This window comes from Solanum lycopersicum, chromosome 8, assembly GCF_036512215.1.
Source record: "Solanum lycopersicum chromosome 8, SLM_r2.1".
NCBI classification, from domain to species: Eukaryota; Viridiplantae; Streptophyta; class Magnoliopsida; order Solanales; family Solanaceae; genus Solanum; species Solanum lycopersicum.
Genome location: NC_090807.1, coordinates 3460446 through 3478487, shown reverse-complemented (window position 1 = coordinate 3478487; position 18042 = coordinate 3460446). Strand labels below are relative to the sequence as shown.

The 18042-nt window shown below is 31.5% G+C and overlaps 2 protein-coding genes across 3 annotated transcripts; both read right to left on the bottom strand.

The window, feature by feature from the left end:
* Positions 1–2316: 2316 nt before the first annotated feature.
* LOC101262836 (COP1-interactive protein 1-like) lies at positions 2317–7690 on the bottom strand. Of its 2 annotated transcripts, none has more exons than XM_019215095.3 (3): positions 7513–7690; positions 6308–6646; positions 2317–5411 (listed from the first exon to the last, which is right to left on the bottom strand). In XM_019215095.3, the coding sequence occupies exons 2-3, from the start codon at positions 6561–6563 to the stop codon at positions 2959–2961; spliced, it is 2709 nt and encodes a 902-aa protein (XP_019070640.1). In that variant the 5' UTR covers positions 6564–6646; positions 7513–7690; the 3' UTR covers positions 2317–2958. The 2 variants fall into 2 exon arrangements, with proteins under 2 accessions (XP_019070640.1, XP_010324678.1); XM_010326376.4 differs by having other exon boundaries at positions 6473–6646.
* An 888-nt stretch (positions 7691–8578) lies between these two features.
* LOC101257985 (protein KTI12 homolog) lies at positions 8579–11186 on the bottom strand. The gene is made up of 2 exons (XM_010326336.4): positions 10939–11186; positions 8579–9778 (listed from the first exon to the last, which is right to left on the bottom strand). Exon 2 carries the CDS (start codon positions 9776–9778, stop codon positions 8870–8872), a length of 909 nt encoding a protein of 302 aa, XP_010324638.1. The 5' UTR covers positions 10939–11186; the 3' UTR covers positions 8579–8869.
* Positions 11187–18042: the final 6856 nt, after the last annotated feature.

The following is an 18042-nucleotide window of genomic DNA, read 5'->3' as shown; positions in this document are numbered from 1 at the left end:
ATATTAATCTCTTAAAAATTAAAAAAAACAAATACAATAATTGAAGCTCGGATACATTAAATATTGTCTCGAATATATTAATATGTAGCTCAGATACATAATATATAGCTTAGATACATTAAATAGTAGCTCGGATACATTAAAAACTAGTTTGAATACATAATATGTAGTTCGAATGCGTTAAATACTGGCTCGGATACGTTAATATGCTTAAGTGAATTTGGAGATTTTAAAAAGTAATAGAAATAGTGGAAATAAGTGAAATAAAAGGTGTGTATTTTTGTAATTTGTCCCAAAAAAGGGAAAATTAAGCGAATGACAATCACTTAGAGTATATTATATAATATAGCTATAGTTTTGTAGTTATAGTTTCACAAAATTTTGCTATTCGATTTTCTGATTGTATAAATTCAAAATTTGTTTAATTCAGTTTCTGATTATATAAATTCAGAATTTGTATAATTCGGTTACTGATTGTATAAATTTAGAATTTGTATATGGTTAACCTAACTATTTGTATACGCTTTATAAAAAGAATCACAATACATTACCATGTTTGTATATTGACTAGAGAAATATACAACAAAATTCTAAAAAACTCCCAAATGTATAAATATACATAATTTGTATAGATTTTCCTTGTTTATGTATTCACAATCGAAATACACAAAATGCAAACTCCATAGCAAATAGAACTATAGCTATGGAGCGCAATTATTAAAATTATCGTTATAGAACCTTATTATTTCTATTATCTTTGTTATTTCTTAAATTTAATAAAGAGAAAATTTCATAAATAACATAATTTAAGCCCTAATTATTGATCATACACATAGTTTGACTAATTATTGGAAAGAAAATGCACAATTATCTTCTCAACTTATGCCCAAAATTCCAGAAACACACTTATACTATACTAAGATCCTATTACCCCGTGAACTTATTTTTTTAGTAATTTTCTAACCCTTTTCGGCCTACATGACACTAACTTCAAAAAAAAAAGTCAAACAACGTTGGGTCCACATGATAGTGTCAGGTGGGCCGAAAAGGGGTAGAAAATTATTAATAAAATAAATTCAGGGGGTAATAGGACCTTAGTATAGTATAAGTGTGTCTCTGAGATTTCAAGCATAGGTTGAGAGGGTACTTGTGCATTATCTCAATTATTGGACGTAGCAATAGTTTACTTTAAAAAAAAGTTATGATACAGTGTAGGTTTTCACTATGTATCTATTACGTTGGTTCAGTATCATAACACACAGATACAACATGAATTTATACACGGGTACGAAGCGACTCGATATAACTTCAAGGGAATAGATACCGAGCGAAAGAAATAAAACCTAAATTCAAACTATATATTATAATTTTTCAAAGGGAAACTTTTACATATAGCCGCTTAAAATAGCCCAATTACTCTCCATAGCTATAGTTTGATAATTATAATTCGTAATTACATGTTATATGGAGGATAGAGACGAGAGAGGGGGGAAAAGTGGGAGAAAGGTGAGTTGTATATGTATATCTGTAGATAATTGCATATTATACATATGTATTTGTATATATGGAAAACGAGAGTGGCATAGGGAGGAGAGAGGCGAGCGAGATCGGGAGAGGGAGGAGAGAGGCGAGTGAGAGAGGGCAAAGAGTGGGAGAAAGGTGAATTATATATGTATATAATTGTATATTATATATATATATTTATATATATGCAAGCGAGATTGGTAGAGGGGTTAGAGATGCGAAAGAGAGAGCGCAGAGAGTGGGAGAGAGGTGAACTATATATGTATATAAGTTAAATAATTGTATATTATACATATATATATTTGTATATTCGGACAAATTATACATATACAAACATGACTAATTATACAAACTCGAAATCAGCCCATATAATTAATGTATAATGGTTGCCGCTAGTGATAATTATAACAAACTATAGCTATGATAAGTGATTAAATAGTATAAATTTGCTTTGTTGCTTAACTTTTCCTTTTTAGGTAAATATTGCGCATATATTTATTTACTTTTATCAGGTAATTTTCCGATTCATCTTTGTTTTTATTTTTTTTGGTGGAATACACAGACAATCCATAAACTTGTTCAATTAAATTTTATTTTAGACAAACAAACAACAGGTTGTTCTAATTGAGCACCTAAACATTTGAAGCATATCTCAAGTTGCTCACTACTTAGATGAGTTCCTACTTAAAATATGTCATTTCCTTTAATTATTCTCATTAGCCTCAATAAACCGTAAAACCTCAAACTTGTTCCAAATCCAATCTTAGCTATTAAATTAGAAAACTCACCACAAAAGAGAAGAAATAAAGTTATATTTAGAAAACATCAGTTCTTGCATATGGAATTCTTTAACATAATCTCTTTTCTCCAACAAGAGATTTAGTTGATTCTCAAATCCAAATATACAATGCAAAGTCTAGCTTTGTCACCAAAATTATTTAAGTGTCTTGACTAATTTTGTGCCTCATACACTTTTTTATTCAGTATACAATCATACTAATTTCTAACAAGAACAAGCCTATTGAGTACATAAAACAAAATGGCTTACAATTCTCAGGAAGATTGTTAACCTTGTACATCAGCTTCTTGGCTTGATCTAAGCAAGTTCCCGTCACGAGGGCTGTGCAAATGGCGGTTCCAACCTTCTCTAGTTTAGTCAGAATGAAGAAACTCATGGTAAGAAGCACATTTCCCCCTTGAGTGGCGCCAACGCTGAACGATTGACTAGAAGAAGATGTTACTTATAACTGAAGAAACTAGTGAAACTCTTGGCAGGAAGAGCCTTCCCATCCTTTAGTTGGCTAGCGCAAATTTGAACTCAGTAGATTTCGGATACCAGATGTATAAAGAAGAAAAAAAGGACACAAGCTCATATATCTCCTCATGTAACTATGACTAAAGAAGTTACTGATAGCTCTTGAGGAAAAAACATTCCTAGGGAGCGCTCCTCCGGCCAAATTCAGCTATCAAGATCCTCTTATAGTAATCAGACCGACTACGATGATAATCAATCCATACACATAATTGCCTAATCGCCTCTCGTTTTTCCTCCTTGAGAGACAACATTGATTCCTCTCTGTCCTTGATCATCTTCTCTAGTTCCCTAACTTTGTTCTCTGACTTCCAAACTTTCTCTCTGTACTTCAATATCTCAGATTCTTTGTCATCACATTGTGCAAGTAAACAATCAAAGTCATCTTTCACGTGTGCCATCACTTTATTTTTCCTCATCACCCAATCTTTTACAAATTGCAGCTCGCATGAATTTTTTGATATTCGATTCAAGAAATGAGCAGTGCATTCCTCAAACTTGAGTGCCACAGTGTCTAGTGAACCTAACATATCGCTAGCTGTCAACGATATATCCTTAATTCCCCTCAACCCCATTTCATTTCTTGCATTTTTCTCTTTTAGATCTTTGTTCTCTTTCACGTATGAGTTTCTGGTTTTTTGGTACCACTCCTTGTTCTCGATATGCATTTGTTCTGCCACGCGGATCCTTCTGCTCAAGATTCGTAAACTGTCTTCAAATGACTTGCGTAGTTCCTCCGTCATTTCTCCTAGTTTTCTTTCAGCATTGTGAAAATTTAATTTGGAATCCTCTAACTTGATTTCCATTTGCTTATGTTCCCCTTTTGACTTGTTTACAACATCTTGCATCCCTTTTAATGTTTTCTCCTGCTCCGCGATCTTGATAGTCAATTCGGTATTTTTCTTTTCCATCTGCATAAGGCTTTGGGAAAATTCATGTTTTTCCTTCTCAAGCTGAGACTGAAATCTTGATTTTTCAGTTTCCGCGGTTTGCATCTGCTTTTGAATATTGTTGATTCGGTCTGTCAATGTTGAACCTTGAGCCGACATATCGTTCATGTAAACCTCGTGCTTCTTTTGAAGAATTCCCACCTCTGCTTCTTTTCCTAATAGTTTTGTTTCCAATTCCATGATCTTATCAGTCAGCTTTTCTTTTTGTAACTCTGAATGATAAGCTTCTTGATTCATATCCATTATCTTCTCTTCCATGTCACATTTTGCATCCATGAGTGAGTTCACCTCCGATTTTAAGCCCTCCGTTGCTTTTGTTAGCCCCTTTTCGGATGAAGTAGTGCTTGTTAGTTCCCCTTTTAGGTTTTCTATCTGAAGATGACATTCTGATAGTTCTTGAGTTTTTTCTTGGAGCGACAACTCTAGTTCACAATTCTGTTTTCTTAAGGCTTCCAACTCATGTTGCAGATAAGTAGTCCTTTCTGTTAAATCCTTAACTCGGTCAGATGCCTCGTGAGACTTCTTTTCAAGTGACAGCTCCAAATCAGATTTCTGTAGTTCTGAAAAATCTAAGTCCTTAACTTGTTTCGATCCTTTGTTGGTTTCTAGTTGTAAGTCATTCCTTTGAACACGTACACGGTCCACTTCTTGCTGCAGTGGACCATTTACGTGCTGTAGTAGTTCTGAAGAATGTGCTTTGTCTTCTAAGTCCTTGACTTGTTCTGATCCTTTCTTGGTTTCATTTAACAACTTTTGTTCCAATTCATGCTTTTCAGTGTTTAAACGATCCACTTCTTGCTGAAGAACGTGTGATTTTGCCATAAGATCATCTATTCTAGATGTTGAGTTCAGTAGATTTTCATCAACTTCTGTGAAGGTTGCTTCTAGTGCTAACACACGAGATTGCAGTCTCGAGTTACTATCTTCCATTTGCTTAAGTTCATTCGACTTGCACTCGAGTTGCTCTTCAACTTCTCTCTTTTGAACACATAAGTTATATAATTCAACCTTCATGCTAGCAATTTGATCCTCTAACCCCTTCATTTGAGACAATCTCTCCTTCTCTCGAAGCTCAAAATCATCGGTGAGATACAAGATTTCGTCTTCTTTTTCTTTTACTCTCTCTTGGAACCATTCAGATTCATCTATAAACTTCTCTTCACCTTGAATCCTCAAGTCTTTGAAGAATTCCCCTGACTCAGACCCTCGGCTATAAGACATCGGTGTCTCAAAATTCTCCATATCATAACTTTCGACACTTCCCCCCTTCACTTCAATATTTGAAGTTATAACTTTGTCCTTCAAAATAGCATACTCATCAAGAGGCTCATAATAGGAGCAAGATGAACTACTTTTCGCGGTCAATTCCTCGGGGCTAAAATATGATTCTGAATTCGAACATGATGAAGAAGATTGAGACGATAAATCATCCTCGTGTTCTTCATTAAGTTTGTTCTTTACTTCCCCTCTGAGATTATCGTACACCGAATAGAGGGACTTGTACTGTTTGTGGAATTCATCAACAAGTTGAAGCAATTCTGATCTTCTTCTCAAGTTCCCTTCTCTACTACCTTGATTTATTTTCTTGATTAGCTTTGCAATCCTTTTTACTTTATTCTCAATTTCTGCAATAACAAACAAAACTCTTCAATTTAGAAATTCTCTTACCGTTGCTCGGACTCTCTCCAAAAACAACAAAAAGCATAAAAGGTTATGTTGCTCCGACTCTCCAAAAATGATGCAGCATCCGTGTCCGATACACTACTTTTGGAGGATCTGGCACGCACGTGACGATATTTTAAAAGAGTCTGAGCAACAAAGGTAGCTTAACATGTGCAAGAAACTATTGAAGTCACATAATCTCAATGTGCATTCTATTATTATGATTACATGATGATACAAGTTGGAATGTAAAGTGTGTACAAGTTATTATACAATCATACAAAACAAGAAAATCTTGTTAAACGACAGAAAACAATACAATCTAACCAAACTTTGTATCAACCAGACAATGCAATACAATGCACACAGTTCAGAACGAATACATTATCAAACGAGGGAAAACAACAAAATCAAACAGGCAGCTAAGGTCTGATACCATTAGAACACAGAGGTGAATCAAGGATATACAAATCAGTTAAATCAACATAACATGTTCTCGATAAGACAATACATGTCACACGCATACATTATCAAACAATAGATAACAGCAAAACCAAACAGAGTTCTTAAGGTTTGCCACCATTATACACAAAGGTGAATCTAGGATTTAGAATCGGTGGGTTCAAAAGGAGTGTAATCATATTATATGGCATGCTTTTTTTTTTTACTCTTTTTGCTTATGTTTACACAATTCGAGCTGAAAGCAATGAGTTCAGTTGAAGCTACAAAATATATATATTCAAAATCCACCTCTATGGTATGAACATATGATATAAAACTTGAATGTGAACTTTTCAAGTTAACATTAAGTTTTTTGCCACCATTAAGCACTTGTTGACAGGATGTATCAGCAACTTACTGCGAACCAATTGGCATTCTGTATACCACATAAATCCACCACGTTGGGGGTAAATTTGTGCTCGAACACTCGCTTTATATTGCCTTCTTTTTGCCTCTAACGCGTTATCCCACAACCTCCAATAACATTCAAAGGGTCGAGGTTGTTCTGGAATCGAATAATTACCTATTTTCATCCATTTCCACTGTTCTTCCTTCTCAGGATCAATATGACTCCCAAATGCCTTCATTGATTCCTTCCAACTTCTCTTCGTCATGTCTACCCTCCGAATTTTCAGAGGCTAGTAATGCTCAGAGTTAACTCGTTCCTGTGTTGCTCGCATCAAAATAGTAGCCCGCCCTGAATTACAGAAATCATAATAGAAACACTTCAAATAACTAGTTTTTGATGTGGATAGCGATGGAGCCAAGAATTCAAATAGAGATGCAAAAAATGCGAGTCATAACCAAACACATCAAACATTCCATTGATGCTCAGAGTTAACTGGTACCTATGCTACTCGCATTAAAAGAGTAGCCCGCCCTGAATCAAAGAAAAATCAGGATCTACAAATCATAATAGAAACACTTCAAATAACTCGTTTTTTTGATGTGGATAGTGACGGAGCCAAGAGTTCAAATAGAGATGCAAAAAATGCGAGTCATAACCAAACACATCAACACATTCTATTGATGCATAGAGTTAACTGATACCTGTGCTGACTGCTTCTCGCATCAAAATAGTAGCCCGCCCTAAATTATGACATATATAATATCTCTTTAAGAAAAAAGAAACAAATTAAAACAGAAAAGTAAATATCTGGAGAAGACCTGAATATATTTTTTCATGATTCATCCAATAATTTATGACATTATGCTGTTAGAAAAAATTTCACCTAAATCATATATATGCTTTAATATAAAAAAATCCTTTTTAATGAGATTGTTCATATTTTTTTTCATGAATCTGTTGATTCATTTTCATTCAAAGCCCCATATTATACTCCTCTTATCACCAATTTTTCATCTGGAATTCGTTAAATTAGTCGAGGTGCAGATAATTTGTTTGTCCGGGCACCATAATTACAAAAGAAAAATATAGTCACCAATTTTCAGCCAAAATATCTATATATATATAAAATCTGAAATGCTTTTTTTGAAGCTGGAGATTCAAGATAGGTCATGAAAATGTTGAACATATATGAAAGTAAAAGAGAAATATATTACCATGCAAAATTCACTATTTTCATTGGGAAGAATCAATTTTTCTGGATTTTTATCCGAAAGCTATTTATCTCAAAATATTTATCGATTTTCGGAGAAAAAAAATAAGATAATTTATCTGAATCAAGAAAAAGGAGCAAGCGTTGAAAGAGGAAGAAAAACAAAATGGGGATCACAAAGAGCATTTATTTTAATTTGACATTGTATTGATATTATTCTAAAAGTCTAATTTCTCATATTGTAAGTATAAAATATTAAAAATATGATTTTAGAAGGTTAAATATTGAGGCAAAAAATAATAACAGAAATTTGAATTAATTAAAATGTTAATGTTGGATTTATATTTTTTTAATTCAAGTTGTGGTCAATGTATCCATCATTACGCCTAAAGTGTTTTATTATTTTTTTACATATATCTGTATCTATTTATTTATTTTAGAAAGTTAAAGCAGTTTGGCTAAGAAAATATTTTTTTCTTTATAAAATATATAGATAGAGCTCTTAACAAATTCAAATTATATATCCAAACAGAAACTTCAAACTTCTAATCCTGTAATTTGTGTGTGGCATCTGCTCGAAACTAATCAAATATACGACAAATATCTTCAAATAAACTTAACATCTAACTACAGGTAATTATAAGGAAAAATTACATAAATTAATACATTTTAAAAAATAATTATTGATTTTAGAGATATTTTTTGTTTATTATCATTTATAGCAATACTGTGATAAATCTGTAATATGTATTAAAAGTGAATTATTTATGCAATATATTTGAATTATAATCGTTTTTGAAATATATTGTGTTTGTTTGTTAAAAAATGATCACATTGTATTATAAGTGTATTAAAATGTGTGATAAATGTATTATCCATCATTAAAACTTGTATTATATGTGAATAATGAATTGTTTTTTGTAATATGTATTAAAATTTTATTATAAATGAATTAAAAGCGATCAAGTGAAAAAAAAAATGTTACTGCTATAAGTGGTAAATATTTTTTTTTTATTATAGCACATTTATGTAAGTTTCCCTGATTATAAAGGATTACGCTTAGATAAATATTCTGGAAAAAAATAGTATAACATGTTAAATTATACACTACAAACATTCTTTATAGCATAAAAATCATGTAATTTTACAGTAAGTCAAGATTGATCAATCCTGCTTGCAAATCAGCCCTTCTCTAAGAAAGGCCAATATAATTTCCCTTGATTATTGAAAAAAAAAGTAGGATTACACGTAACCACCATCGCAGTTTGGTCCAAAAATGCCCTTATAGTTACTCACGTAGCCCATTTATACCCGTCAAAACTATCAAACCTCCATGTGTACCTTCATTGTAACATAATTTTTCAACCACTTCCTAGTTCTCTGTTTAAGTAATCAACAAACATCCTTTTTGCACTATCAGCATCTGAAGGCGGAGGTGGCCCGCTCAAGCTCGTCTGTCCAGCAAGTTTGATGAAAGTTCGTCGTAGCCTACGGAGCTCTGGCAGGCTGACAGATCTCGAAATATCTATAGTTGGTATTCCTGGACCAAGAGACACACCATTGAGAGGACCCCCAAGAGCGCGGGACTGTGCTTCCACGATAGCATTTGTAATTTCTTGCGTCGCCCTGTCCATCTCATATAAAGAATTGGCCTCAGAACCACGTGCAGTCTGTGTCGCGATGGTCGGCTGTAGGATCTTAACATCTCTCGTTTTCGAGTCTACTTTTTTCGTAAGATAGGTAACAGCATCAACCATAGCTGTAGATGATTTATCAATTCCTTCTTTAGCTGGCCATAACTCGAATAATGGAGAATCCCATCTATTTTTGCTATCTGGCCTTTCAAACCTTCTTACAAGATCTTCAAATATATTATCATCGTAAGACGGTTCTCCTCTCTCACAACGTTCGACGTTCCATGTTCTACAAGATTGCTCATCAACGTCACAATGGACAACACAATATCTAATCCCTGCTGCTCTAGCCAAACACCATAACTCGTATCTATAGCCCTTGATGCTATTAAGAGAATCCACTATAACTATACTGTCCTTTGACAAAGATCTGTCAACTTCAGACCTCAATACACCTCTTAAATTCTTTTCCTCGGTCATGTTCGCATAGCTTTGGTTGCGACTAAGATGAAATGAAGTTTCATCTATAGTTCTAACAGATGGTTCTGGTTCCGTTTGTCTAAGTGCTTCAGATAAACAAGCTGCAGCTGTTGATTTCCCGCTACATGGCTGACCACAGATAACAACCAATGCCATCTAAAACCAACAAAAAAAGGAACAAGTCATGAAATTGACCCAAGTAGCTTGATCATAAAATTACAATGGAAGTGTTTCCCCCGCAAAAATACAGCAGAAAAATGATAACAAAACAGTTTAAACTACATTGTCCCTACAACAAATAATCTAAAACTCGTAACAACAAATATGTGTCTCCCTGTTGAATTTAGATATGAATGAATGTTCCAATGCTTTCATGTTCTACAAGAGTGAAAGCATAATTATGCCTAAATATGACCATTGACATCTTTTCTCAATAAGTTGTATGCATTGTATCTAAATGGTGTTTCAAACTCGATGTTCTAGATTAAGAGTCCAATACATTCTCCATGTCACGAAATGTCTACTGGATTCCAAACTTTCCATAACTAGAAATAGCAAGCAACCTAATAAAAGTATCTCAAACAACAGTTGATTGTCTTTTTGCTGATCTCAATGCAATTGACAAACTCTGTTCACAAGAATCACAATACCCTTGGTCGACATCGCCTACTACAATTTTCACGAAGGGGTGTCAATGGTTTATGGTTGTAGTAAATTTTGTTCGTAAGAGAAATTACTACGAGGCCATAAAGGCTAAGACTACCCGACTTTAAGAAATTTTCATAGTCCAGTAACCACTAGACTAAACCTTTAACTTATGTCAAGAGGTATCAATACTTTTATATCGATTTATTAGACCAACATTTGACCTTTATATACAAAATAATTTTTCAGCAACTTCGCCAAGGGTGAGTCCACCCTTAAACATCGTAAACTAAACCAACTATCACACAATGAGCATGGCCGGATCCACAGTTTCGATTATAGACCAAGTTATTATTATACATATTAACTTGAAATCTAGGAATACATGAACTTCCAATATATTATCAAATTGTAAACTTATCGATTCAAAATATTCTAATTCATTTAAGTTAGTGAGTTCTAAATTAATAACTTAGTCATATCGAATTGTAAACTCTACTCTACTTCCAGCCCTACCTCTGACCTCCATTAAAACGCCTCATCAATTCACCCAAAAACCATAAAACCCCGAATTCAGTACGCTCAAATTCGAAAACATATATAGATCTGAAGAGGCAAAATTAAACGAAGAATCAAAAGCAATGAGCAAACAAAGATGAAAAGATACATACCTAAAAAGAGACCAGCAGATCTGATGAAGACGAGGTGAAGTGTTAGTATAATTGTGAGCAGCGCCCTATTAAACCCAGTAGCACACTTGGAAGAAACAAAATACCCTAAACTAAAACATTAAAAAAAAAATTGTATTTATTGCTACTATTAATTAAAATTTTCTTAATACAGTAAAACTTTTTTAAAATTAATATTGTTGGGAGCATTAGATATTTTTATTTTATAGATGTATTACTTAATCGATAAATTAATATTTGTTAATTTAAATAGTGTTTAGAGATTCAATGAACATTGATTTTAATTACATTGTTTGGGGATGAAACTTCAAGGAATTTAAATGAACTTTCTTGTGAAAACGACATATATGAATTTGAGGTTCTGATTAATAATTTGGATTACTGGTAAAATAGATGTCACTAATCTCGAGTACTGCAATTTTAGTGAAAATGTTATATGTTCAAAGGTCCGGAGCTTAGAAGAAATTGTGGATACCATCAGAGAAAATAACGTTGATGATAAAGTTAAAGACAATATAGTACATCTGGAACTAGTTACACATAATGAAATACTCATCGCGTCTGGAGTTCTTCACAATTTTTAGGTGTAGTTCGAGAAGATAATACATTATTATTAGAGATTATAACAAAGAGATTGTAAATAATTAACTTAATTAGTTTACATGTGATAATTAGTTAAGTTGATATGATAGTTAGTTAGGATATTGAGAAGAATCTAGAAGATGATTTTCTTGTAAATAAGTCACTTAGTACATGTATATGTATGTAGAGAGTAATACAATGTAAAGGGACTGATCAATATGAAATTGAGATTAATTCTTCTTCTATAATTCAATTCTAATTGTGCAATTGGATTCAGTTTTTATCAATTATTATTTTATAGATATATTATTTAATTGACAAATTAAAATCTATTAACTTAAAGAGTGTTTGGAGATTTAATAACAGTTGACTTCAATTACATTGTTCGCAAATAAAATCTCAAGGAATTAAATGTACCCTCTTTTTAAAACCACATTCATGAATTTGAGGTCATAATTAATCATTTGAATTACTACTGTAAAATTGATGTCATAATCTCGGTAACCGCAATTTGAGTGAAAATGATACATGTTCAGAGCAAAGTTAAGAAATTGTAGATATCATCGGGAAAAACAATGTTGATGATGAATTAAAGAGAATATAGTACATCTAGAACTAGTTACACATAATAAAACATTTATCGCATCTAAAACTCTTCACAATTTTTGGGTGCAGTTCGAGAAGACAACACATTATTATTTTGTAAAATGTATTATGTAACCGATACATTAATATTTATTAATTTAAAGAATGTTTCAAGATTCAATGACGATTGATTTTAATAATATTATTCGGAGATGAAACCTCAAGGAATTTAAATAAACGCTCTTGTGAAAATGATATTCAAGAAATATATGCGTTAGTCCGTCGAATATGCTAATTAAGTAAGGGGGGACTGCAGAATCAATTAAAGAATCATGCACAAGATAGTGAAATAAGATTTTCGAGATCACTTATATTGTAAAATTTTTGAAGAGAAAATAATTAGAGTCCATGATCAAATATCATAAAGATCTATTTTTAAAAGTACATTTGCATATACTTGAGTAATTTTCAGTAGTCTCACGTAATTCTATACATAAAATAACATATTTAAAATGAACCATATAGACCTAAAAACATATCATAAAATTTGCATAATTGGGGAGTTTCTGATAACCTACATACATCATGTGAGCTCATGATGTCCAGCAGCTAACCCAATTGGAAGGGATGCCCTATATCTTGCTAGAGTATAAGACCATATCATATCTATGTGGGTCCAGAGCCTCTCGGAAGGTCAATCAACAAAGCAGTGAAACATAATCCTATATTTGTGTGTACTTATTATGGAACTTGGGTTTTCTAAACTCACATTCTCGCGAGATAAATAATCCTCCCAAAACTATATATTCATATGATGCTCATAGATATGAAAATCACTTATCATCATCTTGAATCATACATGAGGGTAAGCTAAGTTAACATGTATTTAGGTTGTAATTCATATCATGCTTATTTTCATGATTAAAATCCATAAAAATCATGCTAAATTAGTAACGTAAGGTTTCAAAATAAAAGTGAGACAATGAAAAGCATAACTTACCGAGAAAAGATCATAAATTCTTAAAAATCCTTTTGATAATCTTGTGAAATTTTTGAGAACCAAAATACTTTAAGAATGAGAGCGAAGGAACACTCTCATTAAAGTTTTACATACCTTAATTTTGAAGTTTGAGGAACAATCGGGATTGAAATCTCTAAATATCTTGTAGGTCTTTTTCTTCGAAGTGTTGGGAAGGAAAAAGAAGGTGTTAGGTTATTAGCATTTTAATATTAATATTTAAAATATTAAATTGCTATTTTGGAGTTATAAGAATGAACATTGGAATGGATGACTTCTAAATCATCCATTAGCATTGGTTGTCCATCACTTTATTTCATTCTTAATACCTCCATTACTTTTTGTAACCTATGTAACATATGTAACTCCTATTGTAACATATGTAACCTATGTAACTCCTATTGTAACCTATGTAACCTATGAAACTCCTAAGGCCATTATCTTCACTATTTACTACCTCCATTATCTTCCTATTTATTGCTAGGATGACTTCTTGTAGTATAAATAGTGGTGGTCTTCATTTGGTTTGGGACACACAATTCATAAGAGAAAACAAAGAGTGAAAGAGTTAGTCTAAAAGAGAGTTCTTATAAGTTGAAAGGAGGTGTTCTTTTTTGTGGAGCTTTGAACTCAACTCTTGTCCAGAGTTGTTGAGTTATACTTTGTGAAGACTGTTGTATCCTGGAGGGGACAAGTCAAAGAGGACTACTGCTGGACCGGTGAAAACATTTGCTGCAGTGGGCTTGAATCTCCTTAAAGAGAGCGAGATATCCGCGCCTTAGCCTGAAGAGATTACTTTCTTCATTTTATTTTCAATTGTAATCGTGCAATTTTATTATCTTGTAAGTTTTTTCACTAACAGAAGGAGAAAAATTTATCGTAACTTATCAAATCCGAACGAATAAGGGTTTTAGGATGAGTAAAGGAAGAAAGACCCCTCGTAGAATGTGGAAGAGAAAATCAAAAGAATTTTGGGAAGCGTGCCCGTTCGAGCACTGAAGCCTTAATCGTGCGGCACTTCGCGCACACCTAGCAGTAGCAAAACCTTTGTCGCACGGTCACGGACGGGCGTTCACTTTGCACGCTTGTTGCTTGGTTCTCGCAGACTACATAGTGCTCAAGAAAATGACATAGTTTTTAGCACATAAATTTGGATTGAAGAACAGTTAAAAACGGATGAAAGAAGACTTCAATGCCTTTTATTTGGTTGGTATTAAGCTACAAAAAATATTCATATATTAGGAGGTATGATTGATTGAAGTTGATCCTTGAATTGACTTACACGAAAAACTTAATTGTTAGTAACCTGTCAACTTGACTTTGTGCTAAAGGTTCATCATTACGTCAACTCACATCCTAAACATTTTTAATACTTAGGAATGAACCATAATATACATGAACAAGTAATATATAATCCGACCCAAGTTGATACATTTACGACAATCAATTGGAATTCTAAGAATAGAATTATGAGGTGTTACACATAAGGAAACACTTATTGTGTCTAGAACTCTTCACAATTTTGAATGCAGTTGGAGAAGACAACATCATGACATTTGGATGCAATACTAAGTTAGAGAATAACTTTAACTAAATTTGACTTTTAACAAAAGACACTAGAATCACATTTCACTAAATTGTCATAGATATTTTTATAACTTTAATGAATTATTAATTTGTAATACTAATGGGACCATATATTTATAAAGGAATATTATTAAAATAAATTATCTTATTATCTTATCAAAATTGGTGATTTTTTTTACTCTCCCACGTCGGAATCGAAGAAAAATATTATGTTATAGAGTTTTTAAATATTTTGTGTAATAATTTAGAGAGGTTCCACTATAGTTGGTTGGTAATCTCTTACTGACAAAGCACATAATTTTTAAATTTTATGTTTAAAAGTATTACGTAATATTATATAATTGGCACCTAGGGGGATGGTTGTCCGAATTTCTTGGCCTGATATATTTAAAAGTATTACAAAATATTATATAAATACAAAAAATGAACTCGAATTGGCATATTAATGAAGTAAAGTTTTAATTTTATTTTTGAACATTTTAAGAATAATTTTAACAGTTTATGTAACAGTTGACTATGTTGGAAAAGTTTTTAAAAGTATAATCAATAAAAAACACTTAAACATTTGTGTTGTAATATAACATACAATAATTTATATATGTTTATTCTTGTGATTTCTAAATTATAGCTTTATACCATTCATTCTATTGAAAATTCTAAATTATTGTTTTAGACCGTTCGTTCTATTGAGTCGCCCTTGACTATGTTTATTGATTCTAATTCATTTAATTTTCTGAATCTTTAAATGTGCGTGAAAAGTGATCCCACACGATGATAACCTAAAAACTAAATGCACTGAATTCTAAACTAATAGCTTATTAATGTTTGACACATCTTTTAAGACAAATACATGATTTGGACCATTTAGGAATAAGTGACAAAAAAAGTCTTTAAATTAAAATTGATGAATTTTTTTTTTGACCAAATCAACCTTTTTAAATTAGTGATTAAGATAATTAGGATCTAAAATATAATATTTAAAACTTCTAAACTTTTAAAAACATTCAAAATAAACTCAATTTCTAATTTCAAAATGTTTGATTAGTTTCCCTAGCTTCTTAAATTTTAAAATTTCTTTCGACCTCTTCTTCCTTCTTTCTTTCTCTTTCCAAGATTTCTTCTTCTTTTTCATTTCTTTTTCTCTACTTCCATTTATGTGTTCTTCTTTATTATTGCTATAGTTATCGTTAACTTTTATTATATTTTATCATATTTTATTTTTTTCTCTTGTTGGTCCTATTTCACAAACTATTTTGCTTTAGTTTTAAATTTTTTTGAAGTTGAAGTAATTGTTTTCTTTAAGAAAATCAATCAATATTTGAAGTTATCACAATAACTGCTGAAGTTATTCTAGCAATTGTTAAAGTTTATTTAGCAACTGTTAAGTTATTGTACCAACTGTTGAAGTTTTTTCAGCAACGACTGAAGTTGCTGCAGGAACTATAATAATTATTGTAGCAAGCGAGATAAAAGAGAGGATGATAAAGTGAAACAATAAAGGTGGAGGTGATGATTGTTGTGGAGGCATACGTAAAAAAATAAGAAGGTGACAACAATGGTGGTAAAAGAAGAAGAATAAGAGAGTGATGGCAATGGAGAAAAAATTGATGGTTGTTGTAGAGGAGGAAGCGGCAGAAGGGTGGAGACGAAGGAATTGTCACCTACATTTAATAATTAAAACTAGGGTCACTTTTTTTAGATTTCAAAACTTTTTTGTCACCTATAATTCATGTCCCAAATAACCTCAATATCACATATTTTGTTACAAATTCAAAAATTACAATATAAAAAAACACTTAATAACGAAATAAAAAAGTAAATATGATAAATAGGAGACGTTAGAAAAGAAATTTACCGAAATCTAACGGTATATATGATGGAAGATTGACACGTTCTTTATCTATGGTGAAGGATTGCGTAGTCATTTCTTAATCTTACAAGGAAAATATTAGATTATTATATTATATTTGTAATACTTAACAAACTTCCAGTCATACTCTAATAATTTCTAAAAAGATTTCTACTTTACTCAAAAGATATTTTTCGGGGTGAAATCAAAATTTTAACTTTATGAATTTCCAAAATAAAAAAGTGTTAATAACTGAGTTTTAAATTTGATATTCTTACCTATTTAATAAATTTTTAAACATAATTACATGTTTAAGAAAAAAATTGGAGTTTGATCGAACTCATATCTGAACATATACTTTCACCCGTGATTTCTTGATGAAAAAGGGTTTGATATACTTCTCAATTTCGTCATTTAGAGTTAAAGTACCCTTATTATGAAAGTGAGTCATATACACCCTAATTTTTACACAAATGATTCATAATTCATATATACTCTTTTCCTCTAACGAGAGTGAAAAAAATTAATTTTTTAAATTAATTTTTTGTTAATTTTTTTAATAAAAAAACAATCCATGTTGATGTCGGCGTATATTTGAACATTTTAACATTTTTTAAAAATTTAACATATAGTCTAAATTTATTATTTTGATGATCAAATTTATCATTTTCAATTATTTTCTTATAATTTTTTTATATATGCCCCAAAAAATTTTACAACTATAAAAATTAAATTATAATATAGCCCCAAAAAGTTAGTTTTAAATTTTTCTCTCTCATTCACGTTTCTTTTTTTGTATTTTATTTTATTTTTTACATTAAAGAAAATTAAAAAAAAAACTAAAATAATAATAATTAAAGAAGTCGAAAATAATTTATATGTGAAAAAGATCAAATACATGATTTTAAAAAAATTATTACTTTTGTAATGATAGAGATATATGTAAAATCATTTTTACAATGGTAAGAAGCATATGTGAGTGAATTTAGTTAACGTTGTGATATATGTGAGTCACTCTTTGTAATAAGAGGTATATCAATTCTAAAGAAAGTTAAAGAAATATAAATCTCCTTTTCCATTTCTAGATAGTAGACCAAAAGATCCTTGCGGAGAAACTAAAAGAAAAACTTATTTACTACACGCCTTTATCGCACCCGTGAAATCGAGAAAGTCATGAAGATAGACATAATAAATAGATGGACATTTTAACTTGGTCTTAAAAGTCAACTAATAACTAAACGCTCCAACTTTGAGTATGCACATCTAGACACCTTAACTCATCTCCATTGTATCAGTTGAACACTTTAACTAACAATGGGCACCCGCAGCAACATTGATTGTCCATGAGACATGGTAGGGACGAGTTGGAGTGTTTACTTGTCAGTTGAAACTAAGTTTGAGTGTTTTTTTTTTTTTATGTATTATGCCTAGAAAATAATGTGAAGAGAGCTTTGACAAACAGATA

What these genes read in the sequence shown, in the direction of transcription:
- LOC101257985 (XM_010326336.4), bottom strand. Translation starts at nt 9,778, where the DNA reads ATGGCATTGGTTGTTATCTGTGGTCAGCCATGTAGCGGGAAATCAACA.
- LOC101262836 (XM_019215095.3), bottom strand. Translation starts at nt 6,563, where the DNA reads ATGACGAAGAGAAGTTGGAAGGAATCAATGAAGGCATTTGGGAGTCAT. An exon ending in AGAATGCCAATTGGTTCGCA is followed by an intron (nt 5,412 to 6,307) that starts GTAAGTTGCTGA and finishes TTGTTATTGCAG; the next exon opens with AAATTGAGAATAAAGTAAAA.